At 38.5% G+C, this 21,131-nt stretch overlaps 1 protein-coding gene across 2 annotated transcripts in view; it reads right to left on the minus strand.

Moving 5' to 3' along the window:
- The window catches only part of ADGRA1 (adhesion G protein-coupled receptor A1), a 286,732-nt gene that overhangs the window by 30,106 nt on the left and 235,495 nt on the right, over positions 1-21,131 (minus strand). The window contains exons 6-7 of one of the 2 annotated variants that reach the window (XM_014959605.1): positions 7,298-7,393; positions 61-4,122 (exon numbers count right to left, since the gene is read on the minus strand). The exons of the other annotated variant lie outside the window; for it this stretch is intronic. Of the exons in view, the coding sequence (XP_014815091.1) occupies positions 2,901-4,122; positions 7,298-7,393 (1,318 nt within the window). The 3' untranslated portion in view covers positions 61-2,900. Of the gene's footprint in view, positions 1-60; positions 4,123-7,297; positions 7,394-21,131 lie in introns of those variants that run through there. 2 annotated transcript variants of the gene reach the window in all.

The raw sequence follows: 21,131 nt of genomic DNA on the forward strand, positions 1-21,131 counted from the left end.
GTAATGGTTCACTGATGATAATTGACCAAAACCGCACAATAAAACAAAGCCAGACTCCCAAAGCATTGAAATTACCTCATTTATCTTAAGGAAAAAAAAAAAAAAGTCAAAAGCACAAAAAGCATTTTGGTCAAATTTCATGTTACAAAACATTTTTATATTTATTTAATATCATGTTCTCCTAGTCTGTAGTTATACTGTATATTTTCTGAAAAAATAATATGCAAACGTATTATTGCATAACACATCTCTTCCAAATTAGCCCAGAAATATTCACTAAATTAATTTTTAACACAATAAGAAAAGTGTTTTAATATTTTATGTTTAAATTCCAGAGAGTTTTATCACATAAGATATTCTGTGGAAAGCAGCACCTATTTACTTCTTTGTAAGCCATTATGAAGATGGAACTAGTCTCTCAGACAAAACAACAGAGGTGATTAGAACACAAGCTGAATAAAGCAGCTCACTGAGTGGGTTCTTGCAGAGTGAGTATTTCACTTGGCTGTGTGTGTAATATTTTGCATAATGGTCTACAGACCTCCTATGATTTTGCTAGTACAGAATATACATATAGATAGTGCTGAGACACAGAGAAGTGGTATTTCACATTATGTCTATGCTTGTTCAGGGCTCACTGTCCATATGGAATGAGTAAAAGTAATATTAAGAGAAAATAATTATTAAACAGAAAATATTTCATTATGCAAACAAAGAAAAATACTGTATTTTTGAGACAGTTCAAGCATATACAGCATATACATAATAAAGCTCAGGCATTTTTTATCGTATTAGCTAAAGAAGCAGTCATGAAACTGTTGTATATTGGCTTAAAACTTGACAACCACCTAGTGCATTCTTCTTGCTCACCTTTTAAAAATACACAATCTGAGATGGATACATTGCACTGCTGGATTTTACAATATATATTTCAAATTTACAAAAATACAGAAAAACAAGATTTCTTCCACTCAGATACTGAGCATTAACCCTTTGAGTACTAATTCCCACCTGCAACACTGCAGAACACATTCATCTGACTTACATGTTTTTATAACATTCTAACAATTATAATTGTCATCTTTATGTACACTATTAGGAAATGTATTCCTACATATTAAAAAAAAGGTAGAGACTAATAAATTGCTAATAATAGAAAAACAGTGGGTTGAAGTATGTGAAGATTTCTGCAACATATACACAGAAAATTGCAGACTGATGATTTCTCAAGGGAATTTTCTATTTCCTCTTTGCAGTGATGTAGCAACTGCATGAACCTGCGTTAAGACATGACAGCAAACTTTCTCATGTGACCATACACTATTGTGCTTTTTCTCTTATTTATGGATATACTGCTCACTTTCCACTGTAGACATTTTTCTCTCAGCTCTATGCTCCTATTCACTTTCTGCAATGCATTATTATTCTGTACCCTTCTTATTTGAAAAAAGCAGTTTTATTTCATACAGGGATAATTACGATGCAGTTCTGTACTATGAGTTGATGCTTTGTGTCCAGATGTTCATGGAAACATAAAAAAAATTCTTGCCAAGAGCCTTGTTAATACAGCATGGTATTGACCCTGCAATGCCCTACAGTTCAGCAGAAATCATGAACACAAAGAACTTCTCTGAAGGTCAAATTTGCATTAAAGGATGAAGACAATCCAAAATTTGCTAGGGAGGGAAATGGGTTTTCAGAAAGCAAGTGGTGAAATTAATAGATGGACTCTAAGAAGGTGTGGAAAATGACTGAAATTTTTCTTTCCTGACAACTCTGGACTACATTGATCATGTAACTAAATAGACAATATCATATATACAGTGTCTCTGAACTAGAATAAGCTATTTTAAGAAAATAACTGTAGTCCTCAAAGAGTTAATGATAAAACTGCTCTACCTTAGCAGATGTGGAAAGGTAGTGAACCAGCTTACAGATTTGTTCAAAAGGCATACTTTACAAAGAAGTGTAAAACTTGTTGAGACAATTGCTATTACACCGTACAGTGTCACGTACAATGAGTAGTGCATGCTCTGTAAAGACATTAGAGTGGACCCTTATCAAAGCTATCATATAACCTTATACAAAGGATTGTGCCACTTAAACTAGTGCAGAGTGATTTTTTTCTGTAGATTTATAATGCTCTAGATTAATATCAATAGGGTTTTTCACAGCCTTGTACACCACTTTTTTTTTTTTTGCTCTTTTTTTTAACACATGTAACACTAGAAAACAGCAAATGGTATATCCTGACATATGTCATGCAAAATACAACCAATACAGCACCACAGATGTAGCAGAGACATTACCTAGCACTTCTCTCCAACAAGAAAAAGGACAGAACAGAGACTGTACATTACACGACTTTACAGGCCTTATGCTACAGAAGATCTTTAGAGGCAGTATCACTTTTGTAGATCTAAAAAGCTGTAATTTTATAAAATACTGTTTATCATTTCTACCATAGTCACTTCTGATTAAAATCCATGGCACAGTAATAATATTTTGCTACAAAAATAAATAAGTAAAAGTTTAACATGCTGATATGTTTATAAAAAGTGTCTGAAGTTACTACAGAAGAAAAGTGAAAACTGAATGAAAATGATGTAAAGAAAAGTTTTTCTGTGTAACAAAAGGATATTGCCTCTCATATTCAGTTGTCTAAACTTCATATTCTAATTATCTTGCAGAATAATTTTATAACTTTATTTTAAAAATAACTTCACTTTAAAACTGTCACTATCTCTTTCTTTTAGACTCTTCTTAAGAAAATGGAAATAAAGATGGTGAAGCTGTACAATTTACTGATGAGCTACACAAATATGCCGTCTTATCTAGTTTGAAATTAAAATAAAGCTAACAATGGTTTAGGGGAAAAACACATTATGATGGCCCATGAACTACACAGTAGTTTCATTTTTCCAAGGGCCAGTTTTGATATTTCCTGTACTATCTGAGCTGTATATCATGGCTTCATGCACGTTTCCCTTGAGAATTCCATTGTGATTTGTCGTATTAAACGGCAATGACTGTGTCCGTGGGTGCATTTCAAAATGAGCTGGATGGTGCACAGTGTCACTTTCTGGCATTTTAGCACAACTATATATTACAGTACTTGCGTCGCTGCTTTCGGGCTGGTTGACAGTGGGATATGGATCGCTTTTGGAGCAGCAGGCCCGTCTGTGGCCCGCCTGGCTGTCGTGCGTGCTGTGGGGACTGTCTGTATGGGAGCTGTGGATGCTGCCGTCGATACTTGAAGGAATGTGATAGGCGTATTCTCTTTCACCTGCAGACCTGTGCCGACTGAAATAACGTGGCTTAGTTCTGCTTTTCAGACATCTATGAATGTGCATGTTGGGCCTGAAGGTTCCCTCATTGTGGACATGAATGTGAGCTTCATCATCAAGTAGCTGATCACAGTGCATTTTTGCACAACACGGTGTCACCGGTGAAAGGCAGTTAACATGGTTTTGAACCGCGTGTAAGTTAGTGAGTTTGCAGTGGCTAGCCACTGGATGATTAAACACAGCTGATTTGTTGGGACATGGGGATTCCTGAAGACAAGGTGCGTGAACTTGAGTGTCACCATTAATATTAACCTTTGGGCGCACATTTACTTGGACAGAATAGGTGTTTCTTCTAGATGGGCAACAGGACCACCAGCAGTGCCACACATCGTCTCGCTTTGCACAGTGATGGATCAGGATGAAAAGCCCCAAGGTCACACAGAAGGCTCCGTAAAGACAGCTAAATATCATATCCAAGAAATGACCTTGAGACACTGCAAGTGCTCCAAAGGTCCACGTGGCAGTAAACAGGAACAAAGTGAATGCTGCGGCTCGAAGCTGAGCCTTAAATGAATGCTCATTTTCCAATAAGGAAGAAGAAATCATCGAGCAGGATGCGTGGGGAACAGACACGGAGTCTGCAATATGACCATGGCCCACCTCAGTACTTGGGATTCTCTGCGGATCTTCTGTCTTTTCCTTTAACTCATACTTGCGTTCAGGATGGCGCTTCAGCTGCACGTATGTGCAGAGAAAGTAAACACAGGTGACTAGCACAATGAATGCTACTGGCCCATAAAAAGCACCGAGACTAGGCTCCCATGCCATCCAGCAACTGAAAACAACAAAAAAAGAGTGTCAGGAACATTTTATAGCCCACATTAGATGTGATGGGCAACTGACTGATGTGAAACTGGGCTTTCTCACTAACTTCTTTGACCTGCAGTGTCTCAGAAGTTAAGACAGGGTTCTTGGTGAGAAAGGGAGTGTATCTTTAATACAATTAAGCAGAAGCATCACTTTAATATTTTTTAATAGAATAAAATTTCTAGTATAATTTACAGGATATTAAAGCAGAAAGTTTCCAAGAAATGTAGGTCAGTTTAGAAACTAGAATTGTGGTGAAGTATAAGACCATTTATGTCAACCCCTTTTTTTCTATTAAAAATGTCAGCTCTAATACTTTGATTAAAAAGTAAATGAGGCATACTTTATACAATCTGTGTGAGCAATAGAAATCTACAGATTTCAATGGTTTGTATCAATGAACATTGATACAAACTCTTAAGCCTGAAGATTGTCCTTACAGAATTTTCTTGTTGCCAAAGTAGAGAACAGCCTGAGTTCTGAGGCTGAAAAAAGACATTCAGTTGAACAGTCACTGCTTTCTGCAGTGAGTGCACCCAAAAGATATATGCCATTCCTGAATTCTCTGCTCTTTCTGAAATTCCTGGGAGTTAATTTATATCAATTGGTATGTCCTCAGAAAAACTAAGGCAATTGACTGTGATACACCAGTAGCATAATATTATTGTAGCATGGATCTTTATTTGTTAGGCTTCACGGGACAATATAAGCCTCAGTCAGCTGCATAATTTAGCAGCAGTCTAGCAGGACTGTCCTGAGGCTGAGTGATCTAATCAAATAAACATGGGGGAAGAAAACCCTTATGGCTAATGAAATCCCAGATGGAAACTGGGAGAACTTGGGTCAGGGGGAGAAGGAGTATTTGCCTAGTTTTTACTCTTCTTCATGATCTGCTTTTAGCCATGGTTACAGACAGGGAAATGAGCTGGCGGCAAAAGGTAGTATAGCTGTTATTAGGTTCTTATATTCTAAATATTGCATGGATTTATGGAAAGGGGAATAAGTTACTTTCCATATCTGTTGGACTAGAACAAGAAGTTATGGGCTTAAACTGCAAGGAAGATTTAAATTAGATTTTTCAAAAAGTTTCCTAGCTGTTTAGGATAATTAGGATAATAAGCTGTTGGAATAAAGGGTGGTCTATCCTTTATTCCAGGGTTATCAAAGCCTTTAAAACACCTCAGATAAATAACTGTCAGGAATGGTTTGCAAATAGCTAATTTCCCACTCAGTCAGAAAGGGAGACCAGGTGATTTTTCATGATCCATTCCAGCTCTAGAAGTGACACTGTGTGACACTTCCTACTCATTTAGGCACGTGTGATTGGTGCCTCCAACACAGCAAGGAACCTTCTCGCAGCCTTATCACACCCTGCCAAGACAAGAATCATCTACCACTTACTATAAAAAGGGCAGAAAGAATTTTTCTCCTAGGCTGAGAACCTCTCAGCTAAAAAGAGGCAGTCCCATTGGGTATTTATCACAAGAAACTGCAGAATAACTTCTCTAAATGTTTAAAATCTGAACCTTAAACAAAAACATACACACATTTATTAATGAACTTAGAGACACTTCAAGAAATATATATTTTACTGTCAGACATGCACATGAAAAGATTCCCTGAAAGATATCTGTGAAAAGATAGTTAAGTTACCACCTATATTTAATTGGATAAGCAGAGAGCACAAAGCTACATGAATACTTGAAGTACATTTGAATGCTGCATATTTGATGCAAAGTGGAGAATGGAATGCTCCCCAGTGGAACAGTCTCTCGGGATGCTCTTATTTCAAGTGGAATCTCATTTTGAATCACTTAAAAAATCAGTTGAATAAAAAAAATTTCAAGTTTGAGCATCTACATTTACTGTACTAATACTATTAAAAATGAATAAGTCTTATAACTCACTATGCTGTTGTTGAATTAGAAATTGTCTTTTTACTCATTCTTATAACAATCCCTCACCTGTGTCTCGCTCTTTTACAGACTGTACCAGGTTATTGATTGACAGGTACCAGGTTATCGATTGACTATGATTAACATGATTAAAGAAGTATAACCTCTGTAAATGTACCAAAATACAAATATCTTACATTTATGAACATAAATAGAGCCTTTTAATATACTGTTGATTATAAGTGATTGTCTAATTGGATAAGTTTGAATAAATATATGAATATGAATTACGCCCTAGGCAGAGCAAACAGTTAGCCATGGCACGTACTAACTTATTACCAGAATTTAAATTTCAGTTACCTATAAAAATGCCTTTAAGGAGCCAAATGCTCACTTACAAACCATTCTATTTTGTTTCCACTTTTCTTACCCAGAACATAACTGGTTTCAAATGTATTATAATTGATGCTTAAAGCAGTAACTAAGAGTGGTGTCCTCCAGAGTACTAGTGCTGGCAGAGCACTAATATACCCATTAGTGCCAGTCATTGCCGTCTTGATCATTTACACAGAATGTATTTAACTGAAGTCTGATTCATTTTCTGTTGCACTTTCATGGAAAGACTTATCGTACTTTGCTGGTGTTTCATGTTTCATGCTAAGAAGTAATAACACTGTGACACCCGGGGAGCTTGTGGAGATATACTGCACACTAACACACAGGTACACTAGAGAGCTATGTCAGGATTGCAAGACATTGTGACTGGAACATTTCTAGATGGTGAAAATCCAAAATAATTGATTTTTAAGGGAGGGATGGAGGTGGAGGAGGGAGAAGAGGGGTTTTTACTGTCCTTTTTTCACATAATTATTTGTAAATTACTTTAAATTATTCACCTGAAGGATATAAATTCAAGGCAGATCATGAATTGAAAGCATTTAATTATCTATTAAATAGGCTATCGATTAGGTATTTTTAATGTCCTTTTACTTATTCGGATGTAAATGAGGAGTAATTCTGTAAATGAAAAGTGATTCTATTGACCATAATGGAGTCAAATTAGTAGAGGTGAAGCAGCAACCCCCTGATTAAAACATTGCTCTTTCATAGCTATTATTTAATAAAATGTCATAATAAATGTCATCCCAAATGGCATGTCTGTACCCTTTATGAAGTCAGTTACATTTATCAGCATAAGAAAAAGAGTATATTTTCTTTAAAAGTTTTATGATAATACTTTATACTTACTACGGTGCATTGCCTTCAATCCCATAATTATTGATATTGGTTGCTGCTGTAATCCCACATATAATAAAAGGAACTCCGCCACTAATCAGGTAAAATCTGTTGAGAGATAACAACTGATATTTTAATTTGCCTGACTTGTAGTCGAGTACTGCTTTTTAAGTAATTGCACCTTCTTGAAGTATCTGCAGTACACAATAATGCTGAAATATTAAACATATCCTTAAAACCAGAAAAGCAATGAAGTATTGTCTTGATAAATACTGTACTTTTTGAAGCAAACAGCTTAATACTTAATATTTATATAGACCGACTTCTAACAATCTCTTTATTTTTTAACAATTGTAATTGCTATTGCAGTCACATGAAGAAAAAAACTTTGTCTGATGAAAGATCCTACATGTCAAATAAAGTTATTCTGCTCACCTAGATATTTATATTTAATAGTTATTAAATATGTAAGCATTATAAATTGAAAATACCCAGAAAAAGCAGCTGTATCCATGTTCATCTGGAAATGTTCCCAGTGAAATTCAGTGAAATCACAGAAACATTTTCCTAACTCCTGGATGACAAAAGAAATGGAGTTCAGTTTGACAAAGACAAAAGGGGCAACCCACTTGGAAAAATGTTTTGGTTTTTTTTTTTTTTGCACAGAGGAGCAACCTGGACATATCATGAGAATTAAATAGGAAATCTTTGCATATACCACACTTTTCTTCACTTCTTCAATACCCAGCCTTCAAATCCACTAAAATGTGAGGGCCTCTAAGACATCAGCAAGACCTCATAAGTATCCAAGAAGAGTGTGTCCTAAGTGTTACTCTTTTTGTAAAGACTGGGATTTGAAGACTGATTTCTGCACAGAGGAGCAACCTGGACATATCATGAGGATTAAATAAGAAATCTTTGCATATACCACACTTTTCTTCACTTCTTCAATACCCAGCCTTCAAATCCACTAAAATGTGAGGGCCTCTAAGACATCAGCAAGACCTCATAAATATCCAAGAAGAGTGTGTCCTAAGTGTTACTCTTTTTGTAAAGACTGGGATTTGAAGACTTAAAACACAAAGTTTCACACTTCTTTAACGAGTTAAATACCATTGAACTTCTTGGAAGCAGCCGTGATTCTGATGTACGATCATGGGGTACATTAAAGTCCTAGGGGATGTCTCACTGAAGTTGGCATCCTTCGTTCCTATGCCCAAATTCAGCAAAATAAACCATCATCATATTTTCCATTTATTTAAGCAAAAACCAAAATTACGCATGGATCACAGCACCTCCATCACTGTGGTCTCTGAGGTGGAGAGCACTGGCCCCGTGCATGCTACAGCTGGAAGGAAAGCTGCTCAGTGACAAAAGGGAAAATGTTCCACCGCACCTAGAAGCTCAGCTGATTCTCTGAACATCCTGACTCATTTCCTGATTTAACCAATACTCTTCTGTCAGTAGACAAAATTAGTTTCTTTTCAAGCTGTTCCTTTGGTGCGGAAAACAATATGCAGTGATACAGACACTTCCCAATCACTGCTATTATGACGTCCATCAGGACTAAGAGGAACTTGATAAAATATGGGACACATCCTGACCAGAATCTGGTCACTAGTTTTCTATAAGTTGTTATAACGCGTTGACTGACAGGTCAGTCTTTAGCAGTGGAACTAGCTGTTCCCTGGACACCCAGCCTTGTGAGCCAGGAGACAGGGAGGGGAAGCAGAATGAGAGCATCACGATTAAAGAGGAAGAGATCAGTGACCTGCTAAGCCGCTTGGATGCACACAAGTCTATGGGACCGGACGGGCTGCACCCAAGAGTGCTGAAAGAGTTGGCAGACACGCTCGCCAAACCGCTTTCCATCATTTACAGGAAGTCATGGCTGACTGGAGAGGTCCCAATGGACTGGAGGGTGGCAAATGTAACATCCATCTACAAGAAAGGCAAAAAGGAGGATCCAGGAAACTATAGACCTGTCAGTCTAACCTCGATACCAGGGAAGGTCATGGAGCAGGTCATCTTGAGTGCCATCAAAACCCACATAATGGGCAACCAGGGGATCAGGCCTAGTCAGCATGGGTTTATGGATGGCAGGTCCTGCCAGATGAACCTGATGTCCTTCTATGGCAAGATAACCAGATTACTGGACGAGGGAAAGGCTATTGATATTGTATCCCTGGACTTTTGAAAAGCATTCAATACTGTCCCCCATACAATTCTCATGGAAAAACTGGCTTCACACAGCCTGGATGAGAATATGATCTGCTGGATCAAGCACTGGCCGACTGGAAGGTCCCAAAGAGTGGTGCTCAGTGGATTTAAATCCAGCTGGCAGCCGGTCACAAGTGGTGTGCCTCAGGGCTCAGTGTTAGGACCATTTCTATTTAACGTCTTTATTGACGATCTCGACAAGGACATAGGGTGTATCATCAGCAAGTTCGCAGATGACACCCAGTTAAGCAGGAGTGTTGATTCCCAGGAGGATAGGGAAGCCCTACAGAGAGACTTAGATAGATTGGATCATTGGGCCAACATCAAAAGTATGAGTTTCAACAAGGGCAAGTGCCAGGTTCTGCACTTGGGCCACACCAACCCCCTGCAGCGCTACAGGCTGGGGGAAGTGTGGCTGGAGCTGCCTGGAGGAAAGAGACCTGGGGGTTCTAGTTGACAAACGGCTGAATATGAGCCGGCGTGTGCCCAGGGGGGCAAGAAAGCCAATGGCATCCTGGCTTGTATCAAAAATAGTGTGACCAGCAGAAGTAGGGAGGTGATTGTGCCCCTGTACTCAGCACTGGGGAGGCCACACCTGGAGTGTTGTGTCCAGTTTTGGGCACCTCAATACAAGAGAGATCTCGAGGTGCTGGAGCGAGTGCAGAGGAGGGCAACGAAGCTGGTGACGGGCCTGGAAAACAAATCATATGAAGAGCGGTTGAAGGAGCTGGGACTGTTTAGTTTGAGGAGGAGGAGGCTGAGGGGAGACCTCATCACTCTCTACAACTACTTGAAAGGACACTGTAGAGAGGTTGGTGCTGGTCTCTTCTCACAGGTAATTAACGACAGAACGAGAGGGAATGGCTTCAAGCTCCAGCAGGGTAGGTTTAGATTGAACATTAGGATTGGATTTTTCACAGAAAGAGTGGTCGGGCATTGGAACAGGCTGCCCAGGGAGGGGGTGGAGTCCCCATCCCTGGCTGTGTTTAAGGGCCGTTTAGATGCAGTGCTGAGGGACAAATATTGGGAAATTTCACAACCATTGCAAGGTAGTAGTTTTACAGAAACAGAGTTATAGTAAGATTAAATAAATCAGCATTTAAATCAAATTCAGAATTTCTTAACATCTTTCCCCCCACCTCATTCTGAAGCAGAATTAGAGGTCAGGCAGGCTTCAGAAAATTTCATGTTAACATTTACTGTCAATCTTTGTCCTAATGGTATAAGCTGCAAACAGAGCAGAGAAAATCATCCTCCACATTCATAAAAAAACCCTTCAGATTTTATAACTTCAAAGTCATTAAGTATATATTTTCTTTTATATAGTTTCTTGGCTTATTCTATAGAGCTCAACAAATTCCAATGAACAAGCTGCCTCCTTACAAAATCCATTCATTCACTGCCATTTAATGATTGTAGCTGTCTTTTGACTTGAGCATCTTGAATAAGCTAGCTTAATAGCTTATCATAATTTTTAAAAAAGACATGTTCAACGATAGTCTTTAAATTCAGGAAGTGACTAGGGTAAGCAATAAGGCATAGAAAAGTTAATCCTAAATGATCTAAGAAATAGTAAGGAGCAGAAAAATAGGATTACAGAAGCAAGTATAGGAAACTGCACTTCAAACTCATCTGAAGTGATTACACCACAGAACTTACCTAGATTGCAACCTGTAATTTCATTTTTGTAGTGTTGCCTCTTTTACAAATTGGATACATATATTTAAATCATTCATTGTCTAAAGTCTCATACAAGCCAATATTTGGGTGTTAGATAGTCTAATTCCTATCTCACACTTTCAGCAGGCTGCTGAACACTACAACAGTAGCATCAGATGTTCTGGAAGCACTGCTTCAGAAATGTAGCAAAATCTAGCCAAATTCCTGTCCTGGCTCATTGCTAAGAGAAAGAAAATACATTCTAGAAATGACATAAGGTGAAGTCAAATGGTGTCAGTGTACCCGAGGTGCACTGTACTGATACTCAGCACAGCACATTGCTTGCCTTGTCTCTTTGAGAAAAAACAGTAAAATAGCAAATAGAAAAGACAGTGTATACAAATGATTGACCGTTGGTTGATTCAGGGTTCTTGAAGGGTGAAGGGAAAAAAATTCTGCCAAATAGAAAAGAAGTCAGCAAGAGAGGAATGGGATTGAAGCAGAATGAACAGAAAATATAATCAAAGAAATGGAAGTTACATTGTAAGAGCAGGATTGCATACTCTTGACCATTTGTGTGAGCTCATGGATACTTTAAACCATATATAAAGAAGAAAAGACCACACTGGAAAGTCACCAAAGAAAAGAAACATTGTTCAAGAAGATCCATATACATGTTAGTTGTGAGGCAGTACACTTAATTTTAAGAAATTTAGACCAGTCTTTCCAAACATTAGTTTCTATGCAATCATTAGTTTTTACCAATTTCTTCTTTTTCACCCAGATGAGATGATTAGGTCAAATAATTTTGAAGAATAGGCTGAAGTAGAATTGATAGGGCATGAATAAAAAGTGAAGAAAATGCAGGTAATAAATAGTTGCACTTCATACTTCTAGAAAACCTTTTATATAAGAGATTCTAAGTGCTTTATAACATTAATTAATTTAGAGTTACAGCCCCCTGTGTGGTCAATAAACATTATGATCCCTGTTGTCCAGAGAAAACAAGCAAGGAGAGATGAAGTGTTTGAGCTTACACAGAAAATCTGTTTCAGAATGAGACTTCTTAATTCCCATCCTAGGTTTATACACAAGGCTCCTCTCTGTTACTGAAAATGAACGGATTTGGCAAATCCAATTTGGCAGGACTTTGTCTCCAAGCCTAAGAAACATGATTGCCTCTCTGCAAGTTAAAGAAGGAGCAAGACAAATATAATCTTATCTGGTTAGGGTGGTTCCCTCCCAGTATTCACTAAGCCTTGCCAATGACATCCACTGACATTTCATACAGCACTGCCTGGGCTGTATGGACCCGCACACAGAGCGGACTCACCATGCCACTTAAAGTGGTCCCAGTGCTGTAACTGGAGAGATGCTGGATTCTGCTGCTTTAGCTGCTGCAAGAGCAAAAGTACAGGGCGATGCTCCTGTCCAGTAATGTCCATTCAGAGAATATAATAAAGCAGCACTGGAAGGATAAACCTTGCAGATTGAGCAAGTACCTGCTTTCCAACCATCTCCCCCCACCAGTTTATTTTCTTATTTTGAAAATAGTGATCAATCTTTCTCCTACACTGTTTGCCTAATTTACATTTACTACTTCCTCTTATTACTATCTTTTGTTTTTAAAGTTGTTTTTTTTTTTTAATATCCTTTGGTTCAGTAACCAGTTATTTGTCTTCCAATTACTTTTCCTACTTCTGAGTTAATTTTCTAATTTTTCTCATCAAGCCAGTGGGCTGTCTCCTCCTCACAAGAGAACATGCAGTAACTCAGGCCCCAGAGCCAATTTCATGTACTTGTGTTACTCTTTTACCATTCAAGAACACAAATGGTGATATTCAGGCTACCAGTAATGAGGCTCCATAGGCAGCAGTAAGAGGACAGCAGAATCCTGCTCTGTCAGATGTGACTGTTACGATGGAGTCACTAACACAGAGGGTCTGGCTGTGCTCAAGATTGCCATGCACGCAAATCTGTAAAGACTGGGAAGCCAGAGGGAAGAAATTAAAACTTTTTTCTGGTTAAAATTTGATCTTGACAAGCAGTTAATTTATAAAATATTTTAAAATTGTTTTACAGGGAAAACTGTAAGCATCTGTGGGATGACTTGGGGCTTTGAAGCAGTTGCCGAGCTGTTGCTTCAATAGCCCTTGGGAAGAGTTTTTAAAATTTGTATATTGTTGTTGCTGGCCACCCAGGGCTGTCCTGACGATTCTTGGCAGGCTTTCACATCAGAATACATTTATTTACTGAAGCTCATTCTATCACATCTTCATTAATCTTGTTATCCAAGCTAATTAGATGACAGCTAGCCTGGTAGGCCCCAGCATGCTGCACTCGCACCTCTTAGCTGCAGTGCAGGCAACACTGACGGCCTGAAAACCAGGCTATGGAGACACACTAAAATGATGTGCAGTAATTTGTGGGGGAAGGAATTACACTTACTGAACATTAGAGGGAACCCCTGAGCTCCTGCTGCAGCTGCCTGAGACCCGTAAGTACAACATTTTTTATTACATGCAGTGACACAAACAAAAAAATCCCCAACAGAGCAGCAGATATTGCTTGAGGTGATGTCCCTCTGCCGACATCACAGCTTATGTTTTCCAGCTTCCTTTCAGCAAGAACTCCTCTTGTAATGCAAACCCTACTACAAAATACTTGGAGCTACATAGCCAGTCTGATAGAAACAGGATAATGTCATCAAGAATGACTGCAATAGCCTGCAGGCAGCATCCATTCTGCTAATTTAACATATAGTATATTCCTCTAAGTTTGTTTCCGTCAATATTACTCAGTAAGTCAGCATGTAAAAGGAGAGTTCTACTCAGTGATGAATTTTTTGGCTTGAGTGTCTGGCTATTCCTTAGCCCGAAATTGTTTCCAGATTAAGAACCTTGACTCTGGAATGAATTCTTCCAAAAAGGAGCAGAACTTGGCTCTGTGCATGTAATGCAAGACTGATTTTAAGTTTTTTTCTGCAGAGGTTGGCAGAATGGCAATGTATCAGGAAGTGATTTAATATCTCCAAACAGTCTTTACTGCAGACATTACTTGATTAAAATGTATGTATATTTAAAAGTATTCCTCTCTGTATGCACACATCTAGAAAGGAACGCTAGATATCTAAAGATACTTCTGAAACATAAATTTTCTTTTCCTCAGTACAAAAAAAAGATTCATCTACTTAGCTCTACATTTCTAGGGTACAGTTCATATATGAAGAGATGTTAATCTATTAGTTACTTGCAAAATAAACATGAAAATAAAAAAGAAGTCACAGCAAGATGACTTTCCCCTTTATTTTTCCTTGAGCTGGGATGTGAATTTCACATCTTTGTGAAAATAATCCATACAGAAAATGGTCATTAACATCTGAGCTAACCAGAAGCCACAGTTCAAGTACCCAGCAGGCAGGCAGACAGATAAGTAGCTGTTCTGTAGAAAGCTGAATTTATGAGCCTGATTTTCAAATTATTCTTCCTGAATTTTTCATGCATCATGGTCCTTTTTCCTGGGAATTTTGATAAAATAAAAAGAAGATTTTGTAGAAATGACAGAATTTTGAAAATACACTTTTCATTAAAAAAAACAGTCATTTTGGATCCTATTCCCAGATAGTCTTGACTTACGAACATATTTACAAATACTGTCTTAGTTTTGCTTCATGGCCTTGCTGAAGACAAATAGCCTATATTTCTTAAGTGCTTTTTTCCTGTCTGCAAAGTAGAATAAAAACATAGAGAATACACTAAAAAAAAAAGAAAAGAAAAAGAAAAACTATCTACTAATAATGCTAAAATAAACATTTATATTGCAAGTGAACCTCTAAAAGGCTCTAATAGCAGAACTAAGAGTTGTGTGAAACTCTATTTAGCACTATTGTTGCAATGTGGTAATATTGCTATTTTTTTTAATCCATAAGACATTTCAGTCATTCAGCAAAGAAGGAGCAAAGATCACTGGACTGGTAGTAATTGATTTATATATATATCCCTTCATTCTCGATCTTATTGCAAATTAAGAGCTAACATACATTAATTGATCTTCATAATGTCCTTGTGAGAATATGTATAATCATCTCCATTTAGAGGCAAAGACTAAACCACAGAAAGATGAATGACATAACCATTAAGAAACTTCTCTTCAGATTTGTTTGCTTAACTTAGACGTCCAGGCTTCCATTTGACAAAACTAGGCTCTAATTTTTTGCTAAAATTGGCCATGAGATGAGTCTAAATACTTTTCTGGATCTACGCTTAGAGACTCATAATATGGGGACCTGGACAATAAAGTGGGAGGATGTTAATCAGTGTCAGAAGATATGAAACCTCACCTATCAAACAGGCCAAAAACACTTGCCTCTCATATGAGCCCACTGCACCCGAGAGTACTAAGGGAGCTGGCAGAAGTCACTGCAGGGCCACTCTCCATCATCTTTGAGAGGTCCTGGAGAACAGGCAACATGCCTCAGGACTGGAGAAAAGCCAGTGTCATCCCAGTCTTCAAAAAGGGCAAGAAGGAGGACCCGGGAAATTACAGGCTAGTAAGCCTCACCTCCATCCCTGGAAAGGTGATGGAACAGCTCGTTCTGGGTGTCATCTCAAAGCATATGGAGGAAAAGAAAGCTATCAGAAGTAGTCAACATGTATTCACCAAGGGAAATCGTGTCTGACTAACCTGATAGCCTTCTATGATGGCATGACTGGTTGGTTAGATTAGAAGCAGTCTTTTGACACCATATCCCACACCATATCCCACAGCATCCTCATAGGTAAGTTTAGGAGGTCTGGGTTAGATGAATGGACACTGAAGTGTATTGAAAATTGGCTGAAAGACAGAGCTTAGAGGGTTGTGATTAGGGGCACAGAATCCAGCTGGAACTCTATAACAAGTAGTATTCCCCAGGGGTCAGTACTGGCTCCAATCCTGTTCAATATATTCATCAATGACCTGGATGAAGGGATTGAGTGTACCCTCAGCAAGTTCACTGATGACACAAAACTAGGAGGGGTGGCTGACACCCCAGAAGGCTGTGCCGCCATCCAGAGAGACCTGGACAGCTGGATGAGCAGCTCTGTGGAAAAAGACCTGGGAATCCTGGTGGACAACAGGATGACCATGAGCCAGCAATGTGCCCTTGTGGCCAAGAAGGACAATGGCATCCTGGCGTGCATCAAGAAGAATGTGGCCAGCAGGTTGACAGAGGTCATCCTCCCCCTCTACTCTGCCTTGGTGAGGCCCCATCTGGAGTCCTGTGTCCAGTTCTGGGCTCCCCAGTTGAAGAAGGACAGGGAACTTCTGGAGAGGGTACAGAAAAGGGCCACAAAGATGATGAAGGGCCTGGAGCATCTCTCCTATGAAGAGAGGCTGAGGGGATCGGGTCTTTTTTAGTCTTGAGAAGACTTAGGGATGATCTAATCAATGCTTACAAATAGAATCACAGAATCACAGAATCTTCTAGGTTAGAAGGGACCTTAAAGATCATCTTGTCAAATACTTCAAGGATGGGTGTCAGGAGGACGGGGCTGGCCTTTTTCAATGTTGCCCAGTGACAGGACAAGAGGAAATGGGCACAAACTTGAGTTTAAGAAGTTCCACCGGAACGTGAGGAGGAACTCTGTGAGAGTGGTAGAGCACTGGAACAAGCTGCCCAGAGAGGTGGTGGAGTCTCCTTCTCTGCAGACATTCAAAACCCACCTGGACAAGTTTGTGTGCAACCTGCTCTAGGTGGACGCGCTTTGGCAGGGGGGTTGGACCAGATGATCTCCAGAGGTCCCTTCCAACCCCATATGAGTCTATGATTCTATGATTCTATATTCATACTGAGCTTCTCTCCCTTTCTGTCTGTGTCAAATGATGTCTCATGCGCTGCCAGTCAGGCAGTGCGAGAGTTTAGGCCCTGCTAGTGAAGGAAGCCAAGAGGATATGCTCAAGCTATTTCTGTTCAACTTCCTTGGTTAGCAGCCTTCATGGCTAGTGTAGCCATTATGTCCACTTTGGTATTTTGCAGATGAAAAGGAATTCACAGCCTGGCAGTACAGCTGCAGTTACCATGACCCTGTAAGACAGGGACAGCAGAGAGGACAGAGAAACAAAAATGCATATACCAAAAAAATAAAGAAAGAATCCAAGAACTCACAAAAATATTCAGAGAAAATTCAGAAGAAAGAAGGGAATTTAATTTAAAAAGAGGTAATTGTTTTGTCTCTTGGTGAGCTAGACCAACTGGAAGAGCCATTTTATCTAAGAAGCAAGAGAGACTTTGCCACCTTTTTTTTTTTTTTTTTCTTTCCGTTTTTTCTGTTTTACTGGAGAATGCCTTGGGGGCTGTTGGAAATCAAAGAGAGAGAAGATTCTTACAGTGCAGTTCAGCACTCTTGACTTCTGCTCAGGCATAAAGAATATATGACTTAAGTCAGGATAAGGAGGTATTCATGCTGAATGTACTTCTGAAGGAAAGAAGTAAGACATTAAGCAGCATGTTGGTGAGAAAGAAAATGAATTTATTAGTAGTACTTACAGAATCTATATTTTAAAAAGTTTAAAAAGAGCATGGAGCTCATAGAGAGAAAACTGATTATGTTAATGTTTGAAGAAAAATAATAGGAGGAGAAATAATACTCCCGTGTTGAGTTTTTTCTGTTTGCACAATCATTTTATCCCTAGGGAACACAAAAAGCCTTTCAATTCTGTTTCCACAGTTAATTTCTAGTAGAATGGCTGATACTCTTGTTTGGAAGAATTCATTGCTACCTCATTTTTCCAGGCATTTGACTACTGTAGCATAGAGCTGTTAGCTGAAATTATTTTGCAGTTCCAGCCTACTGAATCAAACACAACTGCTTCAGCGAGCATTGCAGCACACCTTTAGAAAGTCAATTACCATCAGGATTTCCTTCTGCGTTTCAAAGGGGAGAAAAGAACCGTTAACCTATCAACTGTCATCAGGACAAGAAATTCTGCTTACAGCCTAAACATGACAATGCCATTTTATGTAATATGAAAGTGAAATTAAAAGTAAAGCATGCAAAGGTTGTGATAATACGTGCTGTACCCTTATATTGTCACATATTTAATACTTGATTCACGTTATATTAGTATCAATGTTTTATGATTGTCAGTAACATCACCTTGAATTTTAAATAGAAAATATGGATTTCTTTGGTTTTACTTGATACAATATTTCGTTAAGCCTGCCAAGGAACCAAATGAAATGACTAGAAGGAGGAAATATATTTTAGTTTGGATCAACTGTGGAAGTCACTGACAGGGGTTTCTGGTCTATGTTCTCCTATGACAAAAATTTTAAACCATATTTTTAAAGAGGAATTTATGTCAGCTCTATATTTTATTATGGCAGTCACCAACACAACTCCCTGAATCCCCCTGTGTTTCATGCATTATTGAGTTTGACAGTTACTTGCTTTGTAGGGAACATTTTTTCGTCAATAAGAATGAATTTTTTAAAAAATACTGCAGAAGAAAAAGCAAATGGACCAGTCAAGCCCTTGTTTTGTAATCTTAGCATCACCTGAAAATACACTATTTTGAACTTTCATAGGAGGAGAACTTTTGGAGAGTTTATTCATAGAATCATGGAAGCATAGGATCATAGAATCATAGAATGGTTCAGTTTGCAATGGACCTTAAAGATCATCAAATTCCAACCCCCCTGCCCTGGGCAGGGACACCTCCCATTAGACCAGGTTGCTCCAAGCCCCATCCAGCCTGGCCTTGAACACCTCCAGGGATGGGGCAGCCAGAATTTCTCTGGGCAACCTGTTCCAGTGCCTCACCACCCTCACAGGAAAGAATTTCTTCCTAATATCTAATCTAAATCTCCCCTCTTCCAATTTAAAACCATTACCCCTTGTCCTATCGCTCCATTCCCTGACAAAGAGTCCCTCCCCAGCTCTCCTGTAGGCCCCCATTAGGTACTGGAAGGCTGTTATAAGGTCTCCCTGGAGCCTTCTCTTCTCCAGGCTGAACAACCCCAACTCTCTGAGTGTGTCTTCACAGGAGAGGTGCTCCAGCCCTCTGATGATGTTTGTAGCCATCCTCTGGACCCATTCCAACAGGTCCATGTCTCATCTATGTTGAGGACCCCAGACTTGGATGCAATACTTCAGGTGGGGTCTCACCAGAGCACAGCAGTGGGGTAGAATCACCTCCCTTGACCCGCTCGCCACGTTTCTTTTGATGCAGCCCAGGATGCAGCTGGTTTTCTGGGCTACCAGCCCGCATTGCTGGTTATTTATATTTTTGGTTTAAGTATGAAATGTATTTGCTGTATTAAAAAGTGATATTCTGAGACCTTATTTTTTATTATGAGCTATATTGCCAATTTAGAGTGGAATAATTTTGATTGCATGAGTTTCACAGGTAATATGTGAAACTGTCCACTTTCTAGAGAATAATACACTTAGTTTTAATTTCTGTTAAGTTCTTTGGCTGTATATGCACAGAATGATTCAGAAGATATTCATGACCAAGCAATCAACGTCATCAACATAGAACCTTCACTGGTAGACCCAGGTTGCTTGTTTGTAGATTTGCTCAGCTGAGCATTCAAGACAGATGTGTGCAAGCAGACAATGAAAAGAGAATACAGGAACTCCTGGGAAAGGAACTCCTCCTCTAAGGAGGACACATTAATTCTCTTCTCCTAAATTCAAATTTTATTCTCCTTTTTCTCTTATGTAAGTCAATGATCTTATAAGAAGGGCAAGATCTTTGCCCCTGGTGCCAGAGGGAGCTGAAATTGTTTAGAAGAAAATAAAATACAAGAAATACTTCAGATCTGAATTTCCACAAAAAGTGTATTGTTAATTTTCTTTTTTTTTTTTTGCAAGCCTTCTATCCAGTATTCATCCCCTGTTCCAGAGAGCAGGTGATAAAGAATCTCATCTTTCTCTACTGAGCATTTGTGTGGGCACAGAAACAACAGAAATCTGTAAGACAGATTTTGTCTTATGATTGTCTTTGGTGTCTAAAAAAGTACAGGGTCCTCTTGAGATCTTTCCCATAGTTATACCACCTCTCTATTATTTCAACCTTTCCTTATGTTGAGATGTTTATCTTTGTTATTCATGTGCCCATCTAGTCATCTGAAGTTTACAGCAGCTTAATGATCTCTATCCATCTCAGGCTGACTAGCCAAGTTATTAGACAGGGAAAGTTTCAGCAACAGTCACGTACTTAAACAAACTGTTTCTTTAACAAGATCATAATATAAATAAGAATAAAATGCCACTTTTCCATTACAGATAATTATAGGCAAAATGTGAAAAATGTGAACTTCAGTAGTTTGAAACCTAGCAGACAAACAAGAATCTTAAATTCACTGTTTTCAAAAAATGTTCTTTTTTTTTTTTTTTTTACACAATTTTTACTTTAGTTTACTGATTCTTGAATGATAAATTTTGGTGATGCTACTTACAGAGAAAAGACAATAGGAAGAAAGCACAGCTCCAACAAACTAAAAAGCATTTTTCTCTTCTGCTGGCCCTGAAACATTTCAAGCACCTTATAAAGCCCGTTTGATTGATACAGGCCATTAAAATAATATGTTTAGGAGATTTGATGTTGCCCCATGAAATCTGCCATTACTGCCAAAAAAAATTAAAAATTAAAAAAAATTAAATTTAAAAATTAAAATTACAGCTTCAGACATAATTGTATGCAAAACTGCTGAATGCATCAGCTGGTTTCGGTCACATAACAGTGATTGGGTGGGTACTCTTATACAGACTCAGAAATACTTCAAAATTGTACACGTTCTGGCCACATACATATTCTTAATATTTGGTACATTCATATTTAATATATTCATAGGTATTTATAAAATGCTTTCTTATGAAGTTTACAGAACACCGGTAAATTTCATCTCTTTACCTAGATTTGTTCATATGCATATACTATGCATATTCTTAAATGATACCCACTCACAATACCAAAGACA

Source organism: Calidris pugnax, unplaced genomic scaffold (assembly GCF_001431845.1).
Source record: "Calidris pugnax isolate Ruff unplaced genomic scaffold, ASM143184v1 scaffold4, whole genome shotgun sequence".
In the NCBI taxonomy this organism is placed as follows: Eukaryota; Metazoa; Chordata; class Aves; order Charadriiformes; family Scolopacidae; genus Calidris; species Calidris pugnax.